The sequence below is a fragment of the Gymnogyps californianus genome, chromosome 1, assembly GCF_018139145.2.
Source record: "Gymnogyps californianus isolate 813 chromosome 1, ASM1813914v2, whole genome shotgun sequence".
Lineage (NCBI taxonomy): Eukaryota > Metazoa > Chordata > Aves > Accipitriformes > Cathartidae > Gymnogyps > Gymnogyps californianus.
The window spans coordinates 193,088,179-193,108,840 of record NC_059471.1 but is presented as its reverse complement, the minus strand read 5'-3'; the positions used below and the strand labels follow the sequence as shown (position 1 = coordinate 193,108,840).

General features: G+C 39.3%; 1 protein-coding gene across 1 annotated transcript in view; it reads right to left on the bottom strand.

Moving 5' to 3' along the window:
- Positions 1–20,662, bottom strand: part of CPED1 (cadherin like and PC-esterase domain containing 1) — a 158,605-nt gene that overhangs the window by 71,296 nt on the left and 66,647 nt on the right. Inside the window, exons 7-16 of the mRNA XM_050903592.1 lie at positions 18,289–18,431; positions 16,805–16,877; positions 15,033–15,200; positions 13,925–14,029; positions 12,853–13,022; positions 10,686–10,745; positions 6,336–6,403; positions 5,958–6,002; positions 3,884–4,070; positions 764–932 (exon numbers count right to left, since the gene is read on the bottom strand). Of these exons, the coding sequence (XP_050759549.1) occupies positions 764–932; positions 3,884–4,070; positions 5,958–6,002; positions 6,336–6,403; positions 10,686–10,745; positions 12,853–13,022; positions 13,925–14,029; positions 15,033–15,200; positions 16,805–16,877; positions 18,289–18,431 (1,188 nt within the window). The remainder of the gene's footprint in view (positions 1–763; positions 933–3,883; positions 4,071–5,957; positions 6,003–6,335; positions 6,404–10,685; positions 10,746–12,852; positions 13,023–13,924; positions 14,030–15,032; positions 15,201–16,804; positions 16,878–18,288; positions 18,432–20,662) is intronic.

Sequence of the window (20,662 nt, the reverse complement as noted above, 5' to 3'; positions counted from 1 at the left end):
AAATCTTCACTGTTCCTTTCTTTTGTTATCTTTCTTCTAATTTTGTGTCTAATTCAGCCCAAGCTACCCTTCCCCACCCCTTTTTAGCCCTATCAGACCAACTCTCACCCTTTTTTTCATTCAAGAGACCCACTGCTTCCTAAGGATTGTTATTTGTTAGGAGTAATTTATTTGCATTCCCAAACTTATATTTGGATAAATGTGATGTAAGCAACAATCATCAACAATCATCCCTTCCTTCGGAATCATCAGTGGGTTTTTTCCATTGTGTTTGTTGGTCTTCTAGAATAAATACTTTTCATTCATAAATTATCTAGCAGCATTTGTCTTGAACACTGATAAACACACTGTCATCATAAATATCTTTCCTGGTAAAAGGATTTCCATGGCTCCAATGTCATAGATAGTTACGAAAACTGCAGTCTGCCCACCGCGTGGTACAGAGGGACTGTTTTCTCACAAGCAAACAACAGCTCTCTGATGGGTAAGGTTTTGGCTGACCAAAGTAAGGATTAATTAACCTGGAGCTCTCAAATATATGGTAACTGTAACAGGTACTTATGCTGGACTTCTTTTTATATCCAAAATGTTGTGTAAATGCTGTATTTCATACAATTATAGCATTTAGAACTCAGATTCTAATCTCACCAAAACTGACTCTGCACCAGCTTTGGCCCATGTCTCCTAATTTATACCACTGGATGAACAGAAACCAGTTAAATTCACTATTAATTTGTACAGCAAAAGAATATAGAGACAATACCTGCACAAACCCACACATCATATAGTCATCAAACAAAGGCAGACTAGGGCGGTCTTCTCGATAAATTGTGATTTTGTAGCTGCTCACAACCTGAGGGCTTGGCTGCGAATCATCTGTTATGAGAATGATGACTTTGTTCAATCCAAGGCCAAGGGGGTAGTTAGCAATGCTGCAAGGCAAAACAGGAAAGAAGTGGAATAAACACTAAAGAAACAAAGATTTACACTGCTTTATCTATGGCAGCTAAACTTTACTTGCTCCTTGAGGCTTCTATTTCTAACATGTTCTTTCTCTTACAAAATACATATGGTTTTAAATAAAAAACAGTGTGAAATAAGATTTGTAACAATTTACAATTCTTTCTGGAAGACAAAATACTGACAGTGAAACTTAGTGAAAACAGCTTCAGTGGCAGCAGCAACAATTCTGACATGAAATCTGTGAGTGAAGCCACTAGGGACAATAATTCCTGGCAGGTCCAAGTTCATGGTGAAGTCAGCAGGGAGACAAAAAAGATCAGAGGTGCCAGCTAGCCATTGAAGTTGTCCACTAGCCAAATGTGATGGAGTCCCAGATAAACTGCTCAGAGTGACAGATAAGAGCAAAGCTGGACTGTGCTCTTCTTCCCTTGGCCAGGAAATGAGAAATGCTGAAAGACACAGAGCCTGTACATCCAGGGCTTTTACTTTTCAGTGTAAAGTACATATTGCTATTCTGTTTTCCTTTTACAAGGAAGAAATCTCTTAAATTTTTTGCATGTATCTGTGTTGACTGCCAAGGTGGTTAACATTAACACTAAAAAGTTGGGTGGAAAAAATTTACGGGAGTTTCTTTTGAAATTATAAATGAAGACTAATTTCTTATTGAAAATACAGGAAGCATATTAGGCATTAGATCAGTAACAACTGTACAGACTGTCTGGTTATTAGCAGACGTTCTAGGTCAAAGCATCTGCTTCACAGTCAGTCAAAAGATAGTGTGTTGCATAGGCGCTTCATGCCATGAAGCAAAGCTAGCTCTCTAACAGTTAACGATTCTTCCTCCCAAGCAAATCATTGTCCCTGCTCTCCCTTTTATCCACTCACTAATGGCTAGTACGTACACAGGCCAGTTCTCTGGTTCTGAGGTACCTGACTCAGATAAAGAAACACTTTTTGTCCCTCCCAACATCCAAAACCAGGTCATGCCCAAAATGCCTATTGGGATTGTCCCTGGCACATGCTGCTGTCTGTGAGAGAGCTGGTTGGGAAAGCCAAAGCTGTGCCAGGGATCATAGTATCAATTAAACATCATGGATGATTGTGGATGAGTCCTCAAACCTGATGTTTAGTGATGATTTTTGCTCTCTCCCCTATCCTCCAGCTTTATACTTCTTTAAAAGATCAGATAAGCTGGGATTCTTGCTGAATGACAAGATGACCCACTTAGTGGATGCGGGAAAGGCTGTGGATGTTGTTTACCTGGACTTTAGTAAAGCCTTTCACACCATTTCCCACAGCATTCTCCTGGAGAAACTGGCTGCTCATGGCTTGGACGGGTGTACTCTTTGCTGGGTAGAAAACTGGCTGGATGGCCGGGCCCAAAGAGTGGTGGTGAATGGAGTTAAATCCAGTTGGTGGATGGTCACAAGTGGTGTTCCCCAGGGCTCAGTGTTGGGGCTGGTTCCGTTTAATATCTTTATCAATGATCTGGACATGGGGATCAAGTGCTCCTTCAGTGAGTTTGCAGATGACACCAAGCTGGGCAGGAGTATTGGTCTGCTGGAGGGTAGGAATGCTCTTCAGAGGGATCTGGACAGGCTGGATCCATGGGCCGAGGCCAATTGTATGAGGTTCAACAAGGCTAAGTGCTGGGTCCTGCACTTGGGTCACAACAACCCCATGCAATGCTACAGGCTTGGGCAAGAGTGTCTGGAAAGCTGCCCATTGGAAAAGGACCTGGGGGTGTTGGTCGGCAGCCGGCTGAATATGAGCCGGCAGTGTGCCCAGGTGGCCAAGAAGGCCAAGAGCATCCTGGCTTGTATTAGAAATAGTGTGGCCAGCAGGACTAGGGAAGTGATCGTCCCCCTGTACTCAGCACTGGCGAGGCCGCATCTCGAATACTGTGTTCAGTTTTGGGCCCCTCACTACAAGAAATACACTGAGGTGCTGGAGCGCATCCAAAGAAGGGCAACAAAGCTGGTGAAGGGTCTAGAGAACAAGTCTTATGAGGAGCGGCTGAGGGAACTGGGGTTGTTTAGTCTGGAGAAAAGGAGGCTCAGGGCAGACCTTATTGCTCTCTACAACTACCTGAAAGGACGTTGTGGCGAGGTGGGTGTCGGTCTCTTCTCCCAAGTAACAAGTGATAGGATGAGAAGAAATAACCTCAAGTTGTGCCAGGGGGCGTTTAGATTGGATATTAGGAAAAAATTCTTCACCGAAAGGGTTGTCAAGCATTGGAACAGGCTGCCCAGGGAAGTGGTTGAGTCACCATCCCTGGAGGTATTTAAAAGACATGTAGATGTGACGCTTAGGGACATGGTTTATTGGTGGACTTGGCAGTGCTAGGTTAATGGTTGGACTTGATGATCTTAAAGGTCTTTTCCAACCTAAAGGATTCTATGATTCTATGACAATCCCTTATAACATAATTCTGACAAAAATGGATCATTCTGAATGAGTAAACTTGAACTTATTTCTTCGTTTGATCCCAGCTGCCCTACTCTGATCCATGTAAGCAGAGGGACCAAGCCCAGCAGGGCAGTAGCTTAGGCTACAGTGCAAAATCAAGGCCTGGATACAAAAGCTCCAATTCGTTGCTGTCTGCTGTGTGCAGTGTAATGATGATCTGTTCCCACCCAGTTTTGATGCTGTCAGTGACTGGAGAAGCTGGGGGAGATGCTAGCAACTGTGTACTCCGTAAAGCTAGGGTTAATTATGGCTTGAGAACATATTACCATTGCCTTCAGGACATTGACAAATAAATACAGATTTCTGAGTGTTGAACTCCTTCTGACTTTCCTGTGACTGATCTATAGGCATTCTGTGCTTTTGGAAACACAAAACAATGCTGTAATATTCTGACATATTTCCAAAGTTAAGGACACTTTTAGTTTTTACAGTCATATTTTGTCGCTCATACCTTGGCCCTTTCTTCTCGTCAAGGTGTACTTGGCATTGACAGTTAGAGGGTTCTGCTCCTATCTTCACTGTCACCATGTCGAATGGGACTTCTGCGTAGTATTCTTTGATCTTTGGGTTAAATTGAGGATTCAAGTCCAGCTGCGGACTGATGAAGATCTGCCTGATATGAGATAGGGTATCTTTATCTGTTCCAAGAAGGCATCAAAGAAAAAACTGTGAAATGTATGAACATTTTTAAGTAACATGCAACTTCTGGCAGATTGATAACATGTACAGTGGCAAGATTTTTAATGCCTGGTCACTCTGAGACTGATAATCCTGCTGCAAGGTCTTAATGGAGTTTGTATTGGCACTTGAGAGAAATTTTTAGACCCTGGAGGGATTTTAATCATTCAGTGCCCAATGACTCTAGTCAGAGTCACAAAACTCAAAGTCTGAGTAAGCCTTTGAAAATGCAAGGATCAGGCCTGGGAGATCCTGCCTCCAGTTGGTTAACTGAAACTTAAAGAAGAGTTAGGCCAAAATTCATAACCTACTTAGGTACCAGCCTGTGTACAGGGTTTATGTACGTGTGTAATTGCCAATAAAAATCAAAATAAGTTAGACATACTCTTACTGTTCATAAGAACAAGTCACATGGAGATATCTAGACGCATGGGGTCATTTGCAGTACAGCTGGAAGAATGTTTTATTAAAATTCCTAAATTACCAAATTCCAGCTCCTTCCCTGTGTATGAAATCTCCACCATCAAATCCTATTTGCTCAAATGTATCCTTTATTTCGTAGTGTTTGCCAAATGACTCATGAGAATAATTATTTGCTGGCAACCCACTTATGACAAATATTTTAATCCAACTTATTGGATTCAGATTTACAGTATAACTACACATTCAAAACTTGCTTTCCACATATATTCTCTAGTATGTGTTTAAAACTGGGTACTTCAGAAAATACTCCAGCCAGGAAACTCTTTTACTATAATATCTGAAAAATCTTGTGGCTTAAAACATGGCTTAAAAGGGTCATAAAGGATGCAAGCAGTTCTATGTGGGCCTTTTCTACCTTGAAATATCTGCCTTGAGAGACAAAACAGGGCAATTGCAGCACTTTCTTGCATGGATTAAAATGTAAACAAGTTATTCCAGTGGAAGAGCAGAATTTGGGCTAGATTTGTAGGGGAATAGAGGCTTATAAGTTGACACACAGAAGGTATTTTAAAAAATCCTACAGATGAGTATAAACAGTTCTGCAGATCCTGTATGCCTTACCTAGAAAGGTTGTCTCACTACTAGCTCAAATATGAGGAGGAATTTTCAAAATAAAATGAATTGAGGTATTTTCAAAATAAAATATCATGCAATAAGAATGGTGATGCCTGTCAGCCAGCCCAGGAGCATTTCTGGCCTCTAAATGACACAGAGGAGTTTCTGGAGGCACCATGAGATCAGTAACAGAGGGGAAATGAGGCTCAATGGGTAGAATTTTCCGCCACAGAGCAATTGTTTCACGTTTATAAAGCGACCCCTCAGATCATCTGTCAATGAGGGAGGCAGCAGAAAGCATTGCTCCCACCAAAGACAAATATATTTTAAATCTTTACATATCTTTAAATATACTTTAAATATTCCTACAAGCAGATATTTTAGAAAAACTCTGCATCTTTTAAGCAGCTCTTTAAAACTCCACCATTGAGCTGAAGACTGGCCTTACACAAGGCTGATTAAACTCCATACAAGTTTAAAGGTTATTCAACAAGAACAAATGTATGCTAAAGTTCTTGGAAATAAGGGGCAAAAGTCTATTGAAGTGTGGCAAGGGATCAATGAGTGCCGGAATACTTACATTAATATGCACGCATAGCAATGTTTAACTTTGTGCTTGAGGCTTATTTAACATAATAGCCCAATATTGAGTGATTCATAAACATTCTTGCTACTTAAAAATCCTTGGTTTTTTACATAACAGCCCGCAGGCACTCCATTCACTGAAAGGTTGTACAGAAAAACCCAAGAAATTTGTTCAAGTAATCTCTCTTCTTCCCCCTTAGTGGTCTAGAAAGACCTTGACTTACCATAACTGCATTGTCTTTCTTTAGTCTTACTGGAATAATGCAATCCTGAAAGATAAACAGAAACAATTAATAATTTTCTGCTCTAAGCCTGATTCACAGTCCTATAGGAGAAGGAACTCTTATTGTGTTAATTATAAAAAATACAGTGTACTTTTATTCTTTTCAGTGTGAGTTCTTTGCTTTAGGTTCATGAACCCTTCTCATGGGCTCAGCAGAACAACTTACACAGATAAGGAAGAAATTGGTCTTTTATATGTCGTAAGCCAAGACCTTCCAGCTGGAATGCAAAACAATGTAATCTAAATCATACATGATGTCAGAAGTAGTACAAATAGGAAAAACATACCATATATAAAAGACTTTACTCTGATCCCTTACCTTCATGATTCTTCCTGAAGTCAGAAGGAACATTCTGCTTAAGACTCGCATTTTCTTGAGAAGAATTCCTGTCAATTCAATAGCAGACATATTTCTACATGAATGGAAGGAACAGAAACCATGGAATATTTTTCAAAAATTTCTATATGGCAGCCCAGGGCACATGGTATTTTAATATTCTCCATGGAAAGATGAACCTTCTGGATTCATGCTCCCAGCATTAGCAATATTACCTGAATGAATGTGACAGAAAACACACATTCCATAATAAATGGTAGGACATCACATGAGAAAAGAAAACCAGAAATAAATTTCAAAACATAGTTGTATTGCTGGGAAAAGGAAGAGTGAATACAGTCAAGAATAAAATAACCCAAACCATCTCTCTTAACTGTCTGTATGATGCTTTTTTGTATATATTTGACATTAAAGTTAGACTTAGTTCAAAAAGAACTAAATATAAATGAAGGCCTGTGTCAAGGTGACTATCTGTACCAACGTTAGCATGAACTCATATAATGGAACATCTATGTGTTTTGATTTGTTTGCTAATTCAAAACAAATCACATGATCAACATCCAGAGTATGTATATAAATCCTCAGTGAAAAAAGACAAGTCAATTGCAACAATTCATGAACATGTTAGTGGTGCCCATATTGCTAACTCCGCAGATTTTTTCTTTCATATAGCATTTTGGGAGCATAGTAGAATAAAGGCAGTAGGCTTCTCTCCAATCCATGTACTGGACCTCTGGCTGATAAGACCTTTTCAGAGGTCCATTAGCATTTCTTGAAGCCTTCACATGTTTTCCTCCCAGTGTTTTCCGCAGAAGTTCTCATAAAACAGTTTCTTCCCAGATACTGCTGCCCATTCAGTTTGGATTTTGAAAGACACAGTGTCACTGTCTGTGCCAAGGAAGGGAGGTGGCAATATTGTTCTGTGCAATCAGCCATCACTAATGTTTCAACAGGAGCTGCTAAAAGCAATATTAAGGTCAATCATGGTAAGAGGTAAACTGTCCAATAATAAATCAGAGATTTCTGCATTATCTCAATAAGATAAGGAAAGAAGCAGCTGGCAGATCCGTGTGTCTCTGTGTGTGCATGAAAATGTAGTTCTGAGCTTGCAGTGTCTAGACACCGCCCTAATTTCGTGCACATTCATGACCTACTTCAAAGGAGGCACTTAACAAACTATTAGAGAGTTTGTTTTCCAAGTCATTTTGCACCCCTCTTTCTTTAATGTTTAACACCTGTCAAATACATTTTTTCTCTCCACTGTTCCTTTTTGATTGCCCAGCCCCAAATCCTATTGTAAGGTGAAAGCAAGATGTCTTAACTCTATAAAATGCCAGACTTTTGTTTAGCCAGAGGACGCCTCAGGAGTGCGGCAGCCACCACCACTGCTAGCCCCGGCTCCCAAAGGAATGGCATGACCTGTACGTGTCAACTCTGTAAAGAGATTGTAATTATCATCAGACAACATTAAGAGACATATAATAACTCTAATTACAGAAGGGTATCAAAATGTAATATTTAGAAATTACATTACAGAAAGACACTCAGATTACTGTATTTACAGAAAAATACTCAGATTACAGTGTCGCCAGCAGGACTAGGGAAGTGGTTGTCCCCCTGTACTCAGCACTGGCGAGGCCGCACCTCGAATACTGTGTTCATTTTGGGCGCCTCACTACAAGAAAGACATTGAGGTGCTGGAGCATGTCCAAAGAAGGGCAACAAAGCTGGTGAAGGGTCCAGAGCACAAGTCTTATGAGGAGCGGCTGAGGGAACTGGGGTTGTTTAGTCTGGAGAAAAGGAGGCTCAGGGCAGACCTTATCGCTCTCTACAACTACCTGAAAGGACGTTGTGGCGAGGTGGGTGTCGGTCTCTTCTCCCAAGTAACAAGTGATAGGATGAGAAGAAATAACCTCAAGTTGGCTAGGGGGCGTTTAGATTCGATATTAGGAAAAAATTCTTCACCGAAAGGGTTGTCAAGCATTGGAACAGGCTGCCCAGGGAAGTGGTTGAGTCACCATCCCTGGAGGTATTTAAAAGACATGTAGATGTGACGCTTAGGGACATGGTTTATTGGTGGACTTGGCAGTGCTAGGTTAATGGTTGGACTTGATGATCTTAAAGGTCTTTTCCAACCTAAAGGATTCTATGAGTCTATGATTTATCTCTGCTGAAGACTGGGCTTTTTACTCATCAGTACCATTAAGCCTTCCTTTGTCCAAGCTCCTTGCAGTCAGGAGACTGAGGAATGACACAGTTATGAAGTTCTTCCTCAGGCAGGGAGCGGCTGAGATCCTGGACTCTGCAGAGTCCTTTCTTTCACATGCTGTTACTCAAGAAGGGACCTTAATCTGTATGAGTGGCCCCTTATTTACTTAGTATCTTGGAGGAGCTATCAAGCACAGATGTGCGCATTGGCTACACACTTTGCAATTACCTCTAATGAAACTAATGACTGTATGTCAGGTACCCTAGGTGAGTGCCTGCTTGTGAATGTACCTTTTGAAAGATCCCTGCTGTGTACATCTGTCGTGGTTTAACCCCAGCCAGCAACTAAGCACCACGCAGCTGCTCGCTCACTCCTTCCCCCTCCTAGTGGGATGGGGAGGAGAATCGAAAAAAGGTAAAACTTGTGGGTTGAGATAAGAACAGTTTAATAACTAAAGTAAAATAAAATAAAATATAATACTAACAATAATAAAAAAAATATAATAATAATAATAATAATAATAATAATAATAATAGTCATGAAAAGGAATATAACAAAAAAAAGAAATAAAACCCAAGGAAAAAAACCAGTGATGCACAATGCAATTGCTTACTGCCTGCTGACTGATGCCCGAGCAGTGGTCCACCCCTCCCAGCCAACTTCCCCCAGTTTATATACTGAGCCTGACATTCTATGGTATGGAATAACCCTTTGGCTAGTTCGGGTCAGCTGTCCCGGCTCTGCTCCCTCCCAGCTTCTTGTGCACCTGCTTGCTGGCAGAGCATGGGAAACTGAAAAATCCTTGACTTAAGATAAGTGCTACTTAGCAACAACTAAAACATCAGCGTGTTATCAATCAACATTATTCTCACACTAAATCCAAAACACACCGTACCAGCTACTAAGAAGAAAATTAACTCTATCCCAGCCAAAACCAGGACAACATCACAAGCTATTGACAGTGAACTTGTCCTTTAGGAATTTCTCTGATTCAGCAAATGAGAAAGCTAAAGGATTGACAGCAGCAATAGTAATGTAGCTCTGATGGTCTAAGCATTCAGAGACACAGCAATGAAGGATGTGCAGAAATAGATCATATCTTTCATAAGATTAAAATATAAAAAGGAAAAAATCTAGTCACTTTTGGGGCCTCCGATGGATGTGTTAGTTGTGGACGGTGCAATTTTTAATGGGTCATAAAGTCAAAACTGAGAACATATTTCAGTATTCAGTAGAGTTACGAATTTTATTTCTTTCGATGATGTTTTGTAGGTCTCGCTTGAAAATGGGGAGCCACTGGAGGTAATTTTGTGAGACGTGATCACTAGCAATTTTTTTGTGTTTGATTAACCGGCAGTGTGAGCTCTCTGTTTTGTAGTGTGTTTGCTTGGCTTCAGTCACAGAGTTTCCATGAGGGTATTTGGTTCACCAAATGAAGTATCTTGTGCTGATCTTCAAAAGAGAAATACAAAATTGCAGATTCAAGAGTGGGATTGGTTTCCTGGCACTTAATCCCAAGTGTCTCTCTCCTTTCCTCCTTCCCTCTCTCTCATTCCTCCCATTGCAGATCAGTGACGTTATCCAGACTTCCTTGCTGTTGTCTTCTTCTGCCCCATAGTTTGAACCAAGTTTGTTTCTCAAACTGCCCAGGTGATGAGCATGACCAAGTTAAACTCCAAGAAAATATTTTCAACCCAAACTCAGTTTGAGGGCTGCTGCTTCTGTTTTGACCTAAAAAAGGGCTTGCATACAGGAAGCTAGTAACACTTTTCCAAATATATCAGTTGATTTCATAAAAGCATTAGCAACTTTATTGACCTGCTTAGGCTTTTGTCTTATGCAAATACAGAAGGGTTAGCTTTTCTCACTAATCTGATTATCCCATGCTACCCTGCTGTCTGACACAGCCAAACATACTTGCCACGGTACTTCATAGCCCGTATTCTAAAAGACAGTAATAATGTACGTCTTAGTCATATCACAAGTTGAAACTGCATAGAGTTGAAAAACAGTGCACAAAAAATGCAGAAAATTGATTTCAGTGCACATTAGGTAGTACCACTCCATCACTTTCAAAGAACTGTGTCATGTTATACCAATACATCTGAGACGGTCATTCTCACCTAGGCTGTAATGATTTCATTATAGTTTGAGATGAGTTTCCAGAGTTGTTCTTACTTCTCCTGTGGAAGGAATTCAGAGAGTTCACTAATACCGTTTAAGGTTTCGATACCAGTCATGTACATGAAATGAGTTAACAAAAGTAGACCGGGAAACTTCTTTAAATCCTGTCTCCATCCTATGGATTCATGATCAGTGAACACAATAACTATACAAGACCTAAGTCAGAAGTTATTATTTTTCCCATAAGTATCTTGTCTGGTTGAACAGTCAGCTATACAAATCACTGGATTTTGTAAATGGAAATACCAATTTTGTGTAGTCAGAGAAATAAGAACTGTTAAATAAATCAGCTGAACAACCTGGCCTTAACTGAAGGAATTCAGGAAAAGTGTTCTGATATACAAACTCATCAAAGCTGGGGATCTCAAAAAAGATAATCAAAGCTCAAAGAGAATGCATACCTGAGTTATTTGGGGAGTAACTTCTTCTAAGCTCTTTCTTCCTTGCAATTAAGTGTAATTACATGCATATCTGACACATGCATCACCATCACATGCATGTAGCTATAGGACTGGAAGATTATGATTTAGCAATGTCAAAACACACGTTTTTTTATACAGTGAATGAACAGAATAGTGTTATTAGCTCAGCCATTGCAGAAAAATACAGTGCAAAGAAGCAGATTGGCCTATGCCCTGGAGAAAGGTCTTGGTACCTCTCAATATTTATACACATACAATAATGTTCAGCTTGAAGAAAAAAAAGAGGCCAAGGGGCTTGCTCAAAGTGAGTGAGTGGCACAGCTTAGATTAGAACAGAAAGCTGCTAAAGGTTGGTATGCTTTGATATGCAAACCTAAATATTTTGGCAAAAGGGCAAGGGATTACACATGAATGCAAGCAGCTGCATCTTTGAGTTACTTTTCATGGAGTGGCCGGCAGTAACAACAATAATACTTAGCACATTCATGGAACTGTGTATTTTCAAAACACTAATAAACAGTTACCTAGCATGGTGGTAAAGTATAAGCTCCACTTTATAGCTAAGCAAACAAAGATACAGTTGGCTATTGACTTGCTGAAAGCCACACCCAATTCAATGAGGAACAAAACTAAAACTTCAGAAATCTTACAGACACCTTATATAGTCACTACAGCATTCTCCAAGCAAAATGTACAAAATAATGTCATTTGCACATTTAACTTGAGACTCAGTGGAATGGAGCACACACACTGTCTAACGTGCCTCTGTTCCCAAGCCCTTGTTTGCAAAATCATATATGCCTGTAGTCAGTAAAGAAGTATGGCATACATGTGTATGAAACGTCATTAGCCAAGACATAATGGGCACAGAAAACACATTTTTATAAATTTTATACTAAACTTACAGTATACCACAACTTTTCTCCTTCCCTCCATTCATTCCTTACTCCCTCTTTTCTTTCCTCCTTCCCTCCCTTCTTCCCTTCCTCCCTCCCTCCCTCCCTTCCTTCCTTCCCTCCTTCCTTCCTTCCCTCCTTCCTTCCTTCCCTCCTTCCTCCCTCCCTCCCTCCCTCCCTCCTTATGAAAGTTAAAATTTCTTGCCAGAAGCTCAGTGGATCTAACCTTGCCATTACAATATTTTTCCAGCTTTTCAAAAAGAGTTAAAATGAGGTTCTCAGAGTATTATGCTCTTTGACCTGTCTCTTGTTGGACAGAAAATTTAGAGCCACTCAAAATTATTAGTCCCTTTTGGAAAAACATTCACCTGAATTTTATATTTTCTTTACAGTTTTGCTTTTAATCAGTGAATAAATTAAAGGACAGTCTGAACCCTGGTAAGCACGCCTAATTTTGAATCTACAGTTGTTCAGAAACAACCTATCTAATTTACTTCATATTTCTTAGGAAAAAATCTACTGTAGCTCCAATTAATTTTTTAACCCAGAGTCCTCTATATTAGAAAGAGAAGCAAAGGGACAAAACTGTCCTATGTAGAAACCTAGCTACATCTCTACTGGCAGAATGGCTGACAGTGCTCCATGATGGGATGACGGACCTTCATCTCAAGTCTTGTAAGTCCACCTACATCTACTAAAGGATTAAGTTTTATGATGCTCACTGGAGCTACTGCAATTAATATAATTTAAAAAACTACCCTCAACATATTATATAATAGCTATCTTACCATTCTGAAAGATTTGTATGTGCCTCTTTAGACATGAACTGGAATTGCTCAAGTAAACTGGAAAGCAACCAATGCACAGTCAGGACTGAACCAAGCCGCCTCATTGGGTCTACCATGTGATAAATGTCGCGCAGTAATGTTTGAATCTTGGGTGCAGCAGAAGGGAAAAGCTGAGAAGAGAGACACTGATTAGAGACTACATATTATATTCGTAAAATGCAAAGAAGTGAGAAATGATCAGAAGACAGTATACAGTGTACGGATGGATATATATTAATGCTCTTTCCCACAGGTGTAGAAAATGACTGTCTTGCCCAGCCTTGCAAATCAGGATTACGAGTATTGACATGAAAGTCTAACTCCTTTGTCTCTGATTCGACTTCCAGATCTATTCAACTCAATCGCTCTTCAGAAAGCTTCATCAGTCTCCAACCCTGATACTCATCCAGGAGGTCTAGAAGAAATCCTGATATCATGCAGACTTTCTGAACAACAGATCCAGTTGCAGATCTTTTATTTCCCCAACACTTGTAATTTCCCTCATTAACTGCCATGCCTGTTCACAGACACTGACTGTTATTCCTCCATCTCTATTCTTCTCCAAAAATGAACTCACTTGAAGTGTGAAGAAGAAGACATATTCCATCTGCTTTTTTTGCTGCTTTTTCATCTATATCTATTCTCTGGTCACAATCTCAGTGTTATACTGTCTCCAGTTCTTCCATTCACACCTGCTTTGCTTCATTATCATTCTATTTTCTTACCAGTTCATTAACCATTTACATAGTTTTCCTCCTTTTCCTTTCTTTCTATTTTCTGGTCTCAGTTTCTGCTTTAACTGTCCTTTTCAATGAATCCTCAACTCAAATTCTCTGTTTTATTTCTTTCTCTCTTTTAATTTAAATTCCAGAAATCCTCCAAAACAAAATCAGCATAACTTCTATCTCTCTGCTTCCCTGTCCATCCAGCCTAATACATGTGCCAGAGACAGCAAAGAACGGTAATGAAGGAGAAATGTTAAGAGAGTTACGCAAAAAATGTATCCAATACAACAAAACTCTGTTTATTTTACCAGCTCAAATTGTCCAAGACTCTTCAGCTCCTTTATGAAAGTAATCATTGAAGTTATCTCTTCTAAAGACAAACATTGCTCATCATCTCTGTGGTAAGTTCCATCCTATGAAGGAAAGCGCAGCATATTCTGGTGAAATCACATGGAAAGCAATGTGCTTTCATTAGACCCCAATTCATTTGGTGATCAAAGGAACAAGTGACAGCAGCTCTCAACTTGCCCTAACCTCATCCAAAGTCATGTCAAGCCAGCTCCTTGATAGCTCTTCCCATTTCTCAGTCTAGAATAAAGTAGACTGTGCATTACCTTTGTGTAGAAAAGTACCCATAGAAACTACCATGGGAAGAGACTGTATAGGCAATGAAGTGGACAGTTTGAAATGCGGTCTGGTCTCCTACGGAACACAGACTTAGGTAATCTTATCGTATGTGTGCATATGTCTGTGGCTTCCTACTTTATCCTGTCATAAATTTAGAACCCGTGACCCTGTTTTAGTCACACCTGTCTGAGAGGCCAAAGTCGCATGGATAATTGTTCCTGTAAGTCTTACAAGCAGGAGGCTCCTCAGAAATGCACCCTTAAAAGTGCCCAGACTGAGAGAAATGCTGGTAAAGGAGATCCCAGCTTGTCAGAAATAGTTTTCACTAGTGACGCAAACTTTATACAGATCCTACAAACACAAAAAATAGTAATTGGATCTTGCATTCAGAATAAGACACAAAGTTGTAGGAAACAAAATTTAATTCTGATGCTCATGAATCTACTTGCCTGAGTTAATCAATTCTAGGTTTATGAAAACACACAAACCTGAATATTAAAAAAGACCATTTAAAAAAATGGTGGGGAAATTACTTTGTTGAAGTTTTAAATACATCTTTAAAGTACTGTACTTTGGGGAATGACATAATTTGAGAGTGGAATTTTTATAAAAGAAAATTCTATTGTTCAATATAATTACAGTTTTATTCCCCAGAATTCAGTAACAAATAGTTTTGATTAAATAAAACCTTCACTCTATAAGCTGGCACCAACAATTTCAGAAAGGCATACAATTTAGAATGAAATATTTTCAAATAGTTAATAACAAGAAAAAGGTGGAATGAACTACCTTGCTCACAGTTGATCCATATATTTTTTGTAAAGCTTCTATGAAATTGGATGTTGCGGATTCATTAGATAAAAGAAATTTAAAAGTATCTTCAAAAAGAAATTCTTTGAAAGTTTGGTCCTGAATATTTGATTCATCCTCATCTTGAAAGTCAAAGTTTCCATGCACCTGTTGGAAAACAATATAAGAATTTATAGTTTGAATATCAAGTCCAGTCTTCTCATAACCACATATACCAAACTGGAACTATTTATAAAAGAAAGTCATAATAACACTAATAAAACAGACAGGATTATAATATAACAAATGCTATACCACATTTTCTGTCAGAACAACACACCACAATGTTTGCTGACCTCCAGTGGATAGAGTACAATATTGCATTCTCATGTGAGAGCTTTTTTTTCATGTGTTTGATTTGAAATTTGATTAAAAAAATAGAATATCAGCTTCTATGTTAACGTAACTCTTGCAAAACTCAGGTATTTAGGAGTTATTACAGATGAAAGTATAAATTTTACACTATATAAACACAATTAATAAAGTCTTGTTTATAAAATATGAATAAATTAGTATTTTAGCATAAACACAAATATAACTTCAAGCTACAAGGGGTGTGTACATACTACAGTTTCCAAGGGATAATATTAAAAGTCAAATGTCATAGTAATTATCAACCATTATTTTTTAGAGTAATTTGTATTTTCATAAGAAACTACTAAACCCTGCTGATTTACTGTACATTCATGGATTATGGCTGATGGTTGAGACTACTATACAGGCAAGTAAACATTATGGTTTATGCTTAGTTTTTTTAAGTAACTCCTGGGAGAATTTTTTTACAGCCTGGTATACAATTATTAAATTGTTATGACGTGTTACATTTCTTATACTAGCTAAACAAGTCTTGTCAGACTAATTAAGGATATTGTCTTCATGGATTTTTTAAATTGTGCAAACTTCCTTTCATATGTCCATTCTTCCTTTGCATTTAAAGGATCTTTTCTTTGTGAAGGATGGAGAGATTGACTGCAGTTACTAGAAATTTGAACAGATTTTAACTGAGGATGAATTTTAAAAGTGTTCTCCTGTAATTTCCCAGGATATATTTACTAATTTTTTTTTCCTTTTGTGTATCATAAATATGGACAAAGATTTTATATAGCTAGGTATGTACATATTCATACGTATATACGGGGGTAATGAGAAGCAGCTAGAAAGCAGTACAATTTTTGTTTCTGGCCAGGCTGTTCTGAGGCAGGAGTGCTACAAATGCCACAGGTCACATTCCTCTGGTTTTGAGGGCCTTGAGGACCGTCCAGGAAGAAGGCAGCACAGTGGAGGTCAAAGCAGGTCATGAACTGAAGAAGTACAATACCATTCATGGAGAACTTTAACTTGTATTAAAAGCCAGTTGTGGTATTTTAACTTCGTCCCTTCGTCTTTGCGCTGGCACAGTTAATACCTAACACTACTTTCATGCAATGCTTCGTATGGATTTTGTTTTGCTGATATTCAGTTGGAGTGATAGTCCTTTAATGCTAAAACAGAAAGGTTTGCACACTTCAATGGTGTGGTGAACTTCATCACAGGAACTCTGTCCCTTAAAAACTGGTTTCTCCCTCAGCAGCTCTCCAGTTTTAGGCAAAATTAATATTAATGTATTTGTACATTTCTCAGAGATTTGAGAGTACATATCAAAGAGGGTTCTCTGCTGTGTTCTTTTTGGTGTAAGTTTTTTGGGTCAAGCAATAATTTGTGTATTTCCTCACCTCAAGAACTACTGGGTATATGGACGTGCCAAATCCAATGTCAAAGGTTAGCATTTGAAAACATTGGCTGCATCTGAAATACAATATAACAGGAATCAGATTCAGTGAGGTTAGGTACTGTTGTGAAATATAGAATCTTAAAATCATTTAGGTTGGAAAAGACCTTTAAGATCATAAAGTCCAACCATAAACCTAACACTGCCAGGTCCACCACTAAACCATGTCCCTATATATGCTACAATGACATTCACACACAGGTCCAGAGAACACACACAAGAACATACACACATAGGTCAAGAGACAGCATGCGATACAGACTAAATAAAATTTCTAAGAAGAGCCAGCAGCATTCAACATAGATGGAGACAGATTGTGAGCTGATGAAAACAGTGCTATATTAAAGTGTATTTATATGATTGACTTTTAAACTGGTGAGGGAGGTGAACTAGGCTGGAGGAGGAAATGCCTTTTGATGAGAATGAGGTCCTGCAAGAGCTTTGAAGACATTTGGAGGGCAATAGATGTCAAAACTCTCTGGGCTCATTGAAGCCAAAGAGTTGTGCTGCAGCTATGGGGATGTTTGAAGGCATGGGCCAGGAGCTCTAAGCAAGTCTTGGGTTACATAAACAAGAGATATCCATCCCATTGGTAAAAAAATGTTAGAGTTTGGACCACTGTCAAAATAGGTCCATCCCTATTGTTACACTCCTCCCCTCCTCGCTACCCTCTCCATTCACAATGTAAGCTTTATTCCCAACTTGCATATGTCATATAATGAGCTTTATATTACTGCTACTAAAACACCTGGCTTCTCAAATAGCTTTATAAAACATATAAATGTAATAAATAGTAACTTATTTAGTATTTATCATAAAAATGTCAGGGTTGTGACATAACATATATAGAACAAATATTAATTTTAATTAATAAAAATATTACATAATAAAGGTTGATTTATGTGTAAGAACTGTAACACACTAATAGAAGTGATTACAATGACTTAACACCCACAGAAATGTAACTGTTGCTGCCTAGGTATATTTCATAAGGTATATTTCATAAAGCATTCTACAGTGTCTCTTGTTCAGATTGCCTGCCACAGCTAGCTCTGAACCGTCTGGGCTACTCTAACATTACATATTTGACATATGACAGAAGGCTCACTGAAGGGAAATACAGCTTTATATATGTTAGGACTAGCCCAATTGCGACTGATTTCTGTTCATTTGTGCTGCCTGAAACACTTCATCAGGACACAGCATCTGTGTAAGTATAAGTATTCATCATAACCTTTTCACAAACTAGAAACACTGTGGATATTGAAGAGTTTTACTCCATAAATGCAGCACGTCCTTATTTTATAAGGAAATATGGAATAGAGGGGATTTTTCTATTTTAGGAGTCGTGTATCTTCTACAATTTTTATTCTCTTCTAAGGAGCTATCTTGACAATAGCATAGCAATGACCACTGCAAGTCACTTACTGATTGAAAGAATTTGATCCTGAGGCAGATGATTCACTGAAGACCTCAGTTATAAGTAGAAGTTTGCTTATAGCTTCCTTCATGTTGTTGAAGGCTTGTTGGGGAGAACTGCTTTTGAAGAATATCTCAAAAAACTTTTGCAGCTGTGAAAGAGATTACATAAATTTTTGAATGTTTACAGTAAATCAGTGCTTAAGATCATAAATTAAAAGGCTGATATAGCAGTAAAAATTGCCTTAGAATGTCAACTTCAGTTCTTATTCATTTGCACAGTAAAGTGGCATGAAAAGCTCCACGCAGCGTACTGGTAGAGAATGACGTTTTGTTTACAAGTAAGTATAACACAAACAAACTCTGCATTAATGGTTTTAAAAAATATTGCTCACAGTCTAAGCTTACTTTGATAAAACCTTTTGCTGTCAACTGGTTCTAGGCAATGGAAACCACAAACATTTCTTCAGCAGTAGGTAACAGCACACTCAAACTAAAAGCCTTTTCTCTTGTTAACATACTGTGCCAAGGGCTATCCCACTTGACCTTGACCATGAATCCTTACCCCAGGTTAACAAGCTTTAAATAGAATATAGAAGAAAGATGTTGAAAAAATGATCAGCCACCGCAGCCTGTGTTTTGACTGAACTCTTGCACATCCTGAGGTTTTTAGACTCATGAATACTCCCAGTGGCATATTCACTGGCCTGTGCAACGCTGTCCTCAGCTACTTTCATCATTCATGCGAATTCACTTGTCTCATCACTTCAGATAGAGATTCAGGGAAACAACTGGAGCAACACAGAGCCCCAGTGAAGAGTGGGACACAGGCAGGTTTTGTTGCATCAGAGTCCTCTGTACTAAGACAGGGGCTGCCTTTGAACCATATTTCCATTAGAGTTATCATACAGCACAGAACCCAATTAATGTCTGAACTACGTAAAACTACTAGATAATTTAGTAGTACTATATTACCAAACAGATACATTTATACAGTAAAAAAGTACTATCTTCAGAGATAAAGCACATAAAGTACGCATCAAACGTGTTTTGTATTGATATTCAGAAAAGAAAAATTTCTGATTATTTCCAGGAATTTCTCTACTAAATTGACTTAGAAATGCCATTAAATATTTTCTATTATCACCCACTTATACATGTCCCACTGGGGTAACATGATGGAAGCATGCAGGTTTCTATAGACAATCCCAGTGGGGACTGATGTGGTTGGCATCTCTCTAGCTGCCTTTGACTACTACAGTTGTGAACAAGTATCCACAGCAGATGGGTTAACCAAGCGTGGCCTTTAGCAGAAGTTTGTAACAAGGTTTAATGTGATATTTTGGCTCTAAAGCACGATCACATAATCACAGAACCACAGAATGGTTGAGGTTGGAAGGGACATCTGGAGGTCATCTTGTCTAACAGGGGGGTCAGATGACCCTGCTCAACAGGGTCTTCTACAGTTGGTTGCCCAGGACTGTGTCCAGATAGTTTTTTAATTCCTCCAAGGATAAAGACTCCACAACCTCTCTGGGCAGCTTGTGCCAGTGTTCAGTCACCCTCAAAGTAAAAAAGTGTTTCCTGATGCTCAGAAGGAACCTGCTGTGTTTCAGTTTGTGCCCATGGCCTCTTGTCCTGTCACTGGGCACCACTGAAAAGAGCCTGGCTTTGCCTTCTTTACAGCCTCCCTTCAGGTATTCATACACATTGATGAGATCCCCCTGAGCCCCTGAGAAGCTTCTCCAGGCTAAACAGTCCCAGCTCTTTCAGCCTTTCCTCATATAAGAAATGCTCCAGTCCCTTAATCATCTTAGTGGCCCTCCGCTGGACTCTCTCCACACCCCTCTTGCACTGGAGAGTCCAGAACTGGACACAGTACTCCAGGTGTGCCACAAGGGCAGACTGCTGGCTGATGGTCAACTTGGTGTCCACCAGGGCTCCTCGGTCCTTTTCTGCAAAGCTGCTTCCCAGCTGGTTGGCCTCCAGCATGTACTGGTACCTGGGGTTGTTCCTTCCCAGGTACAGGACTTTGCAATTCCCCTTGTTGAACTTCATGAGGTTCCTGTCAGCCCATTTCTTCAGCCTGCTGAGGTCCCTCTGGATGGCAGCATGACCCTCTGGTGTATCATCCAGTCCTCCTAGTTTTGTGTCATTAGAGGGTACACTCTGTCCCATCATCCAGACATTTAACAAAGACGTTGAACAGGAATGGACCCAGCAGGGATCCCTGGGGTACACTGCTAGTTACTGGTGATGTGTTATGATGTATTCACTGTGCTGACACCAGATCTTACAACGTACACAGAATTTTCTAGACAGTGTTGGAGCCTCCCCTTGTAAGCATGAATACTGCAAAGCACGCTGGTCTGCATTGGCATGG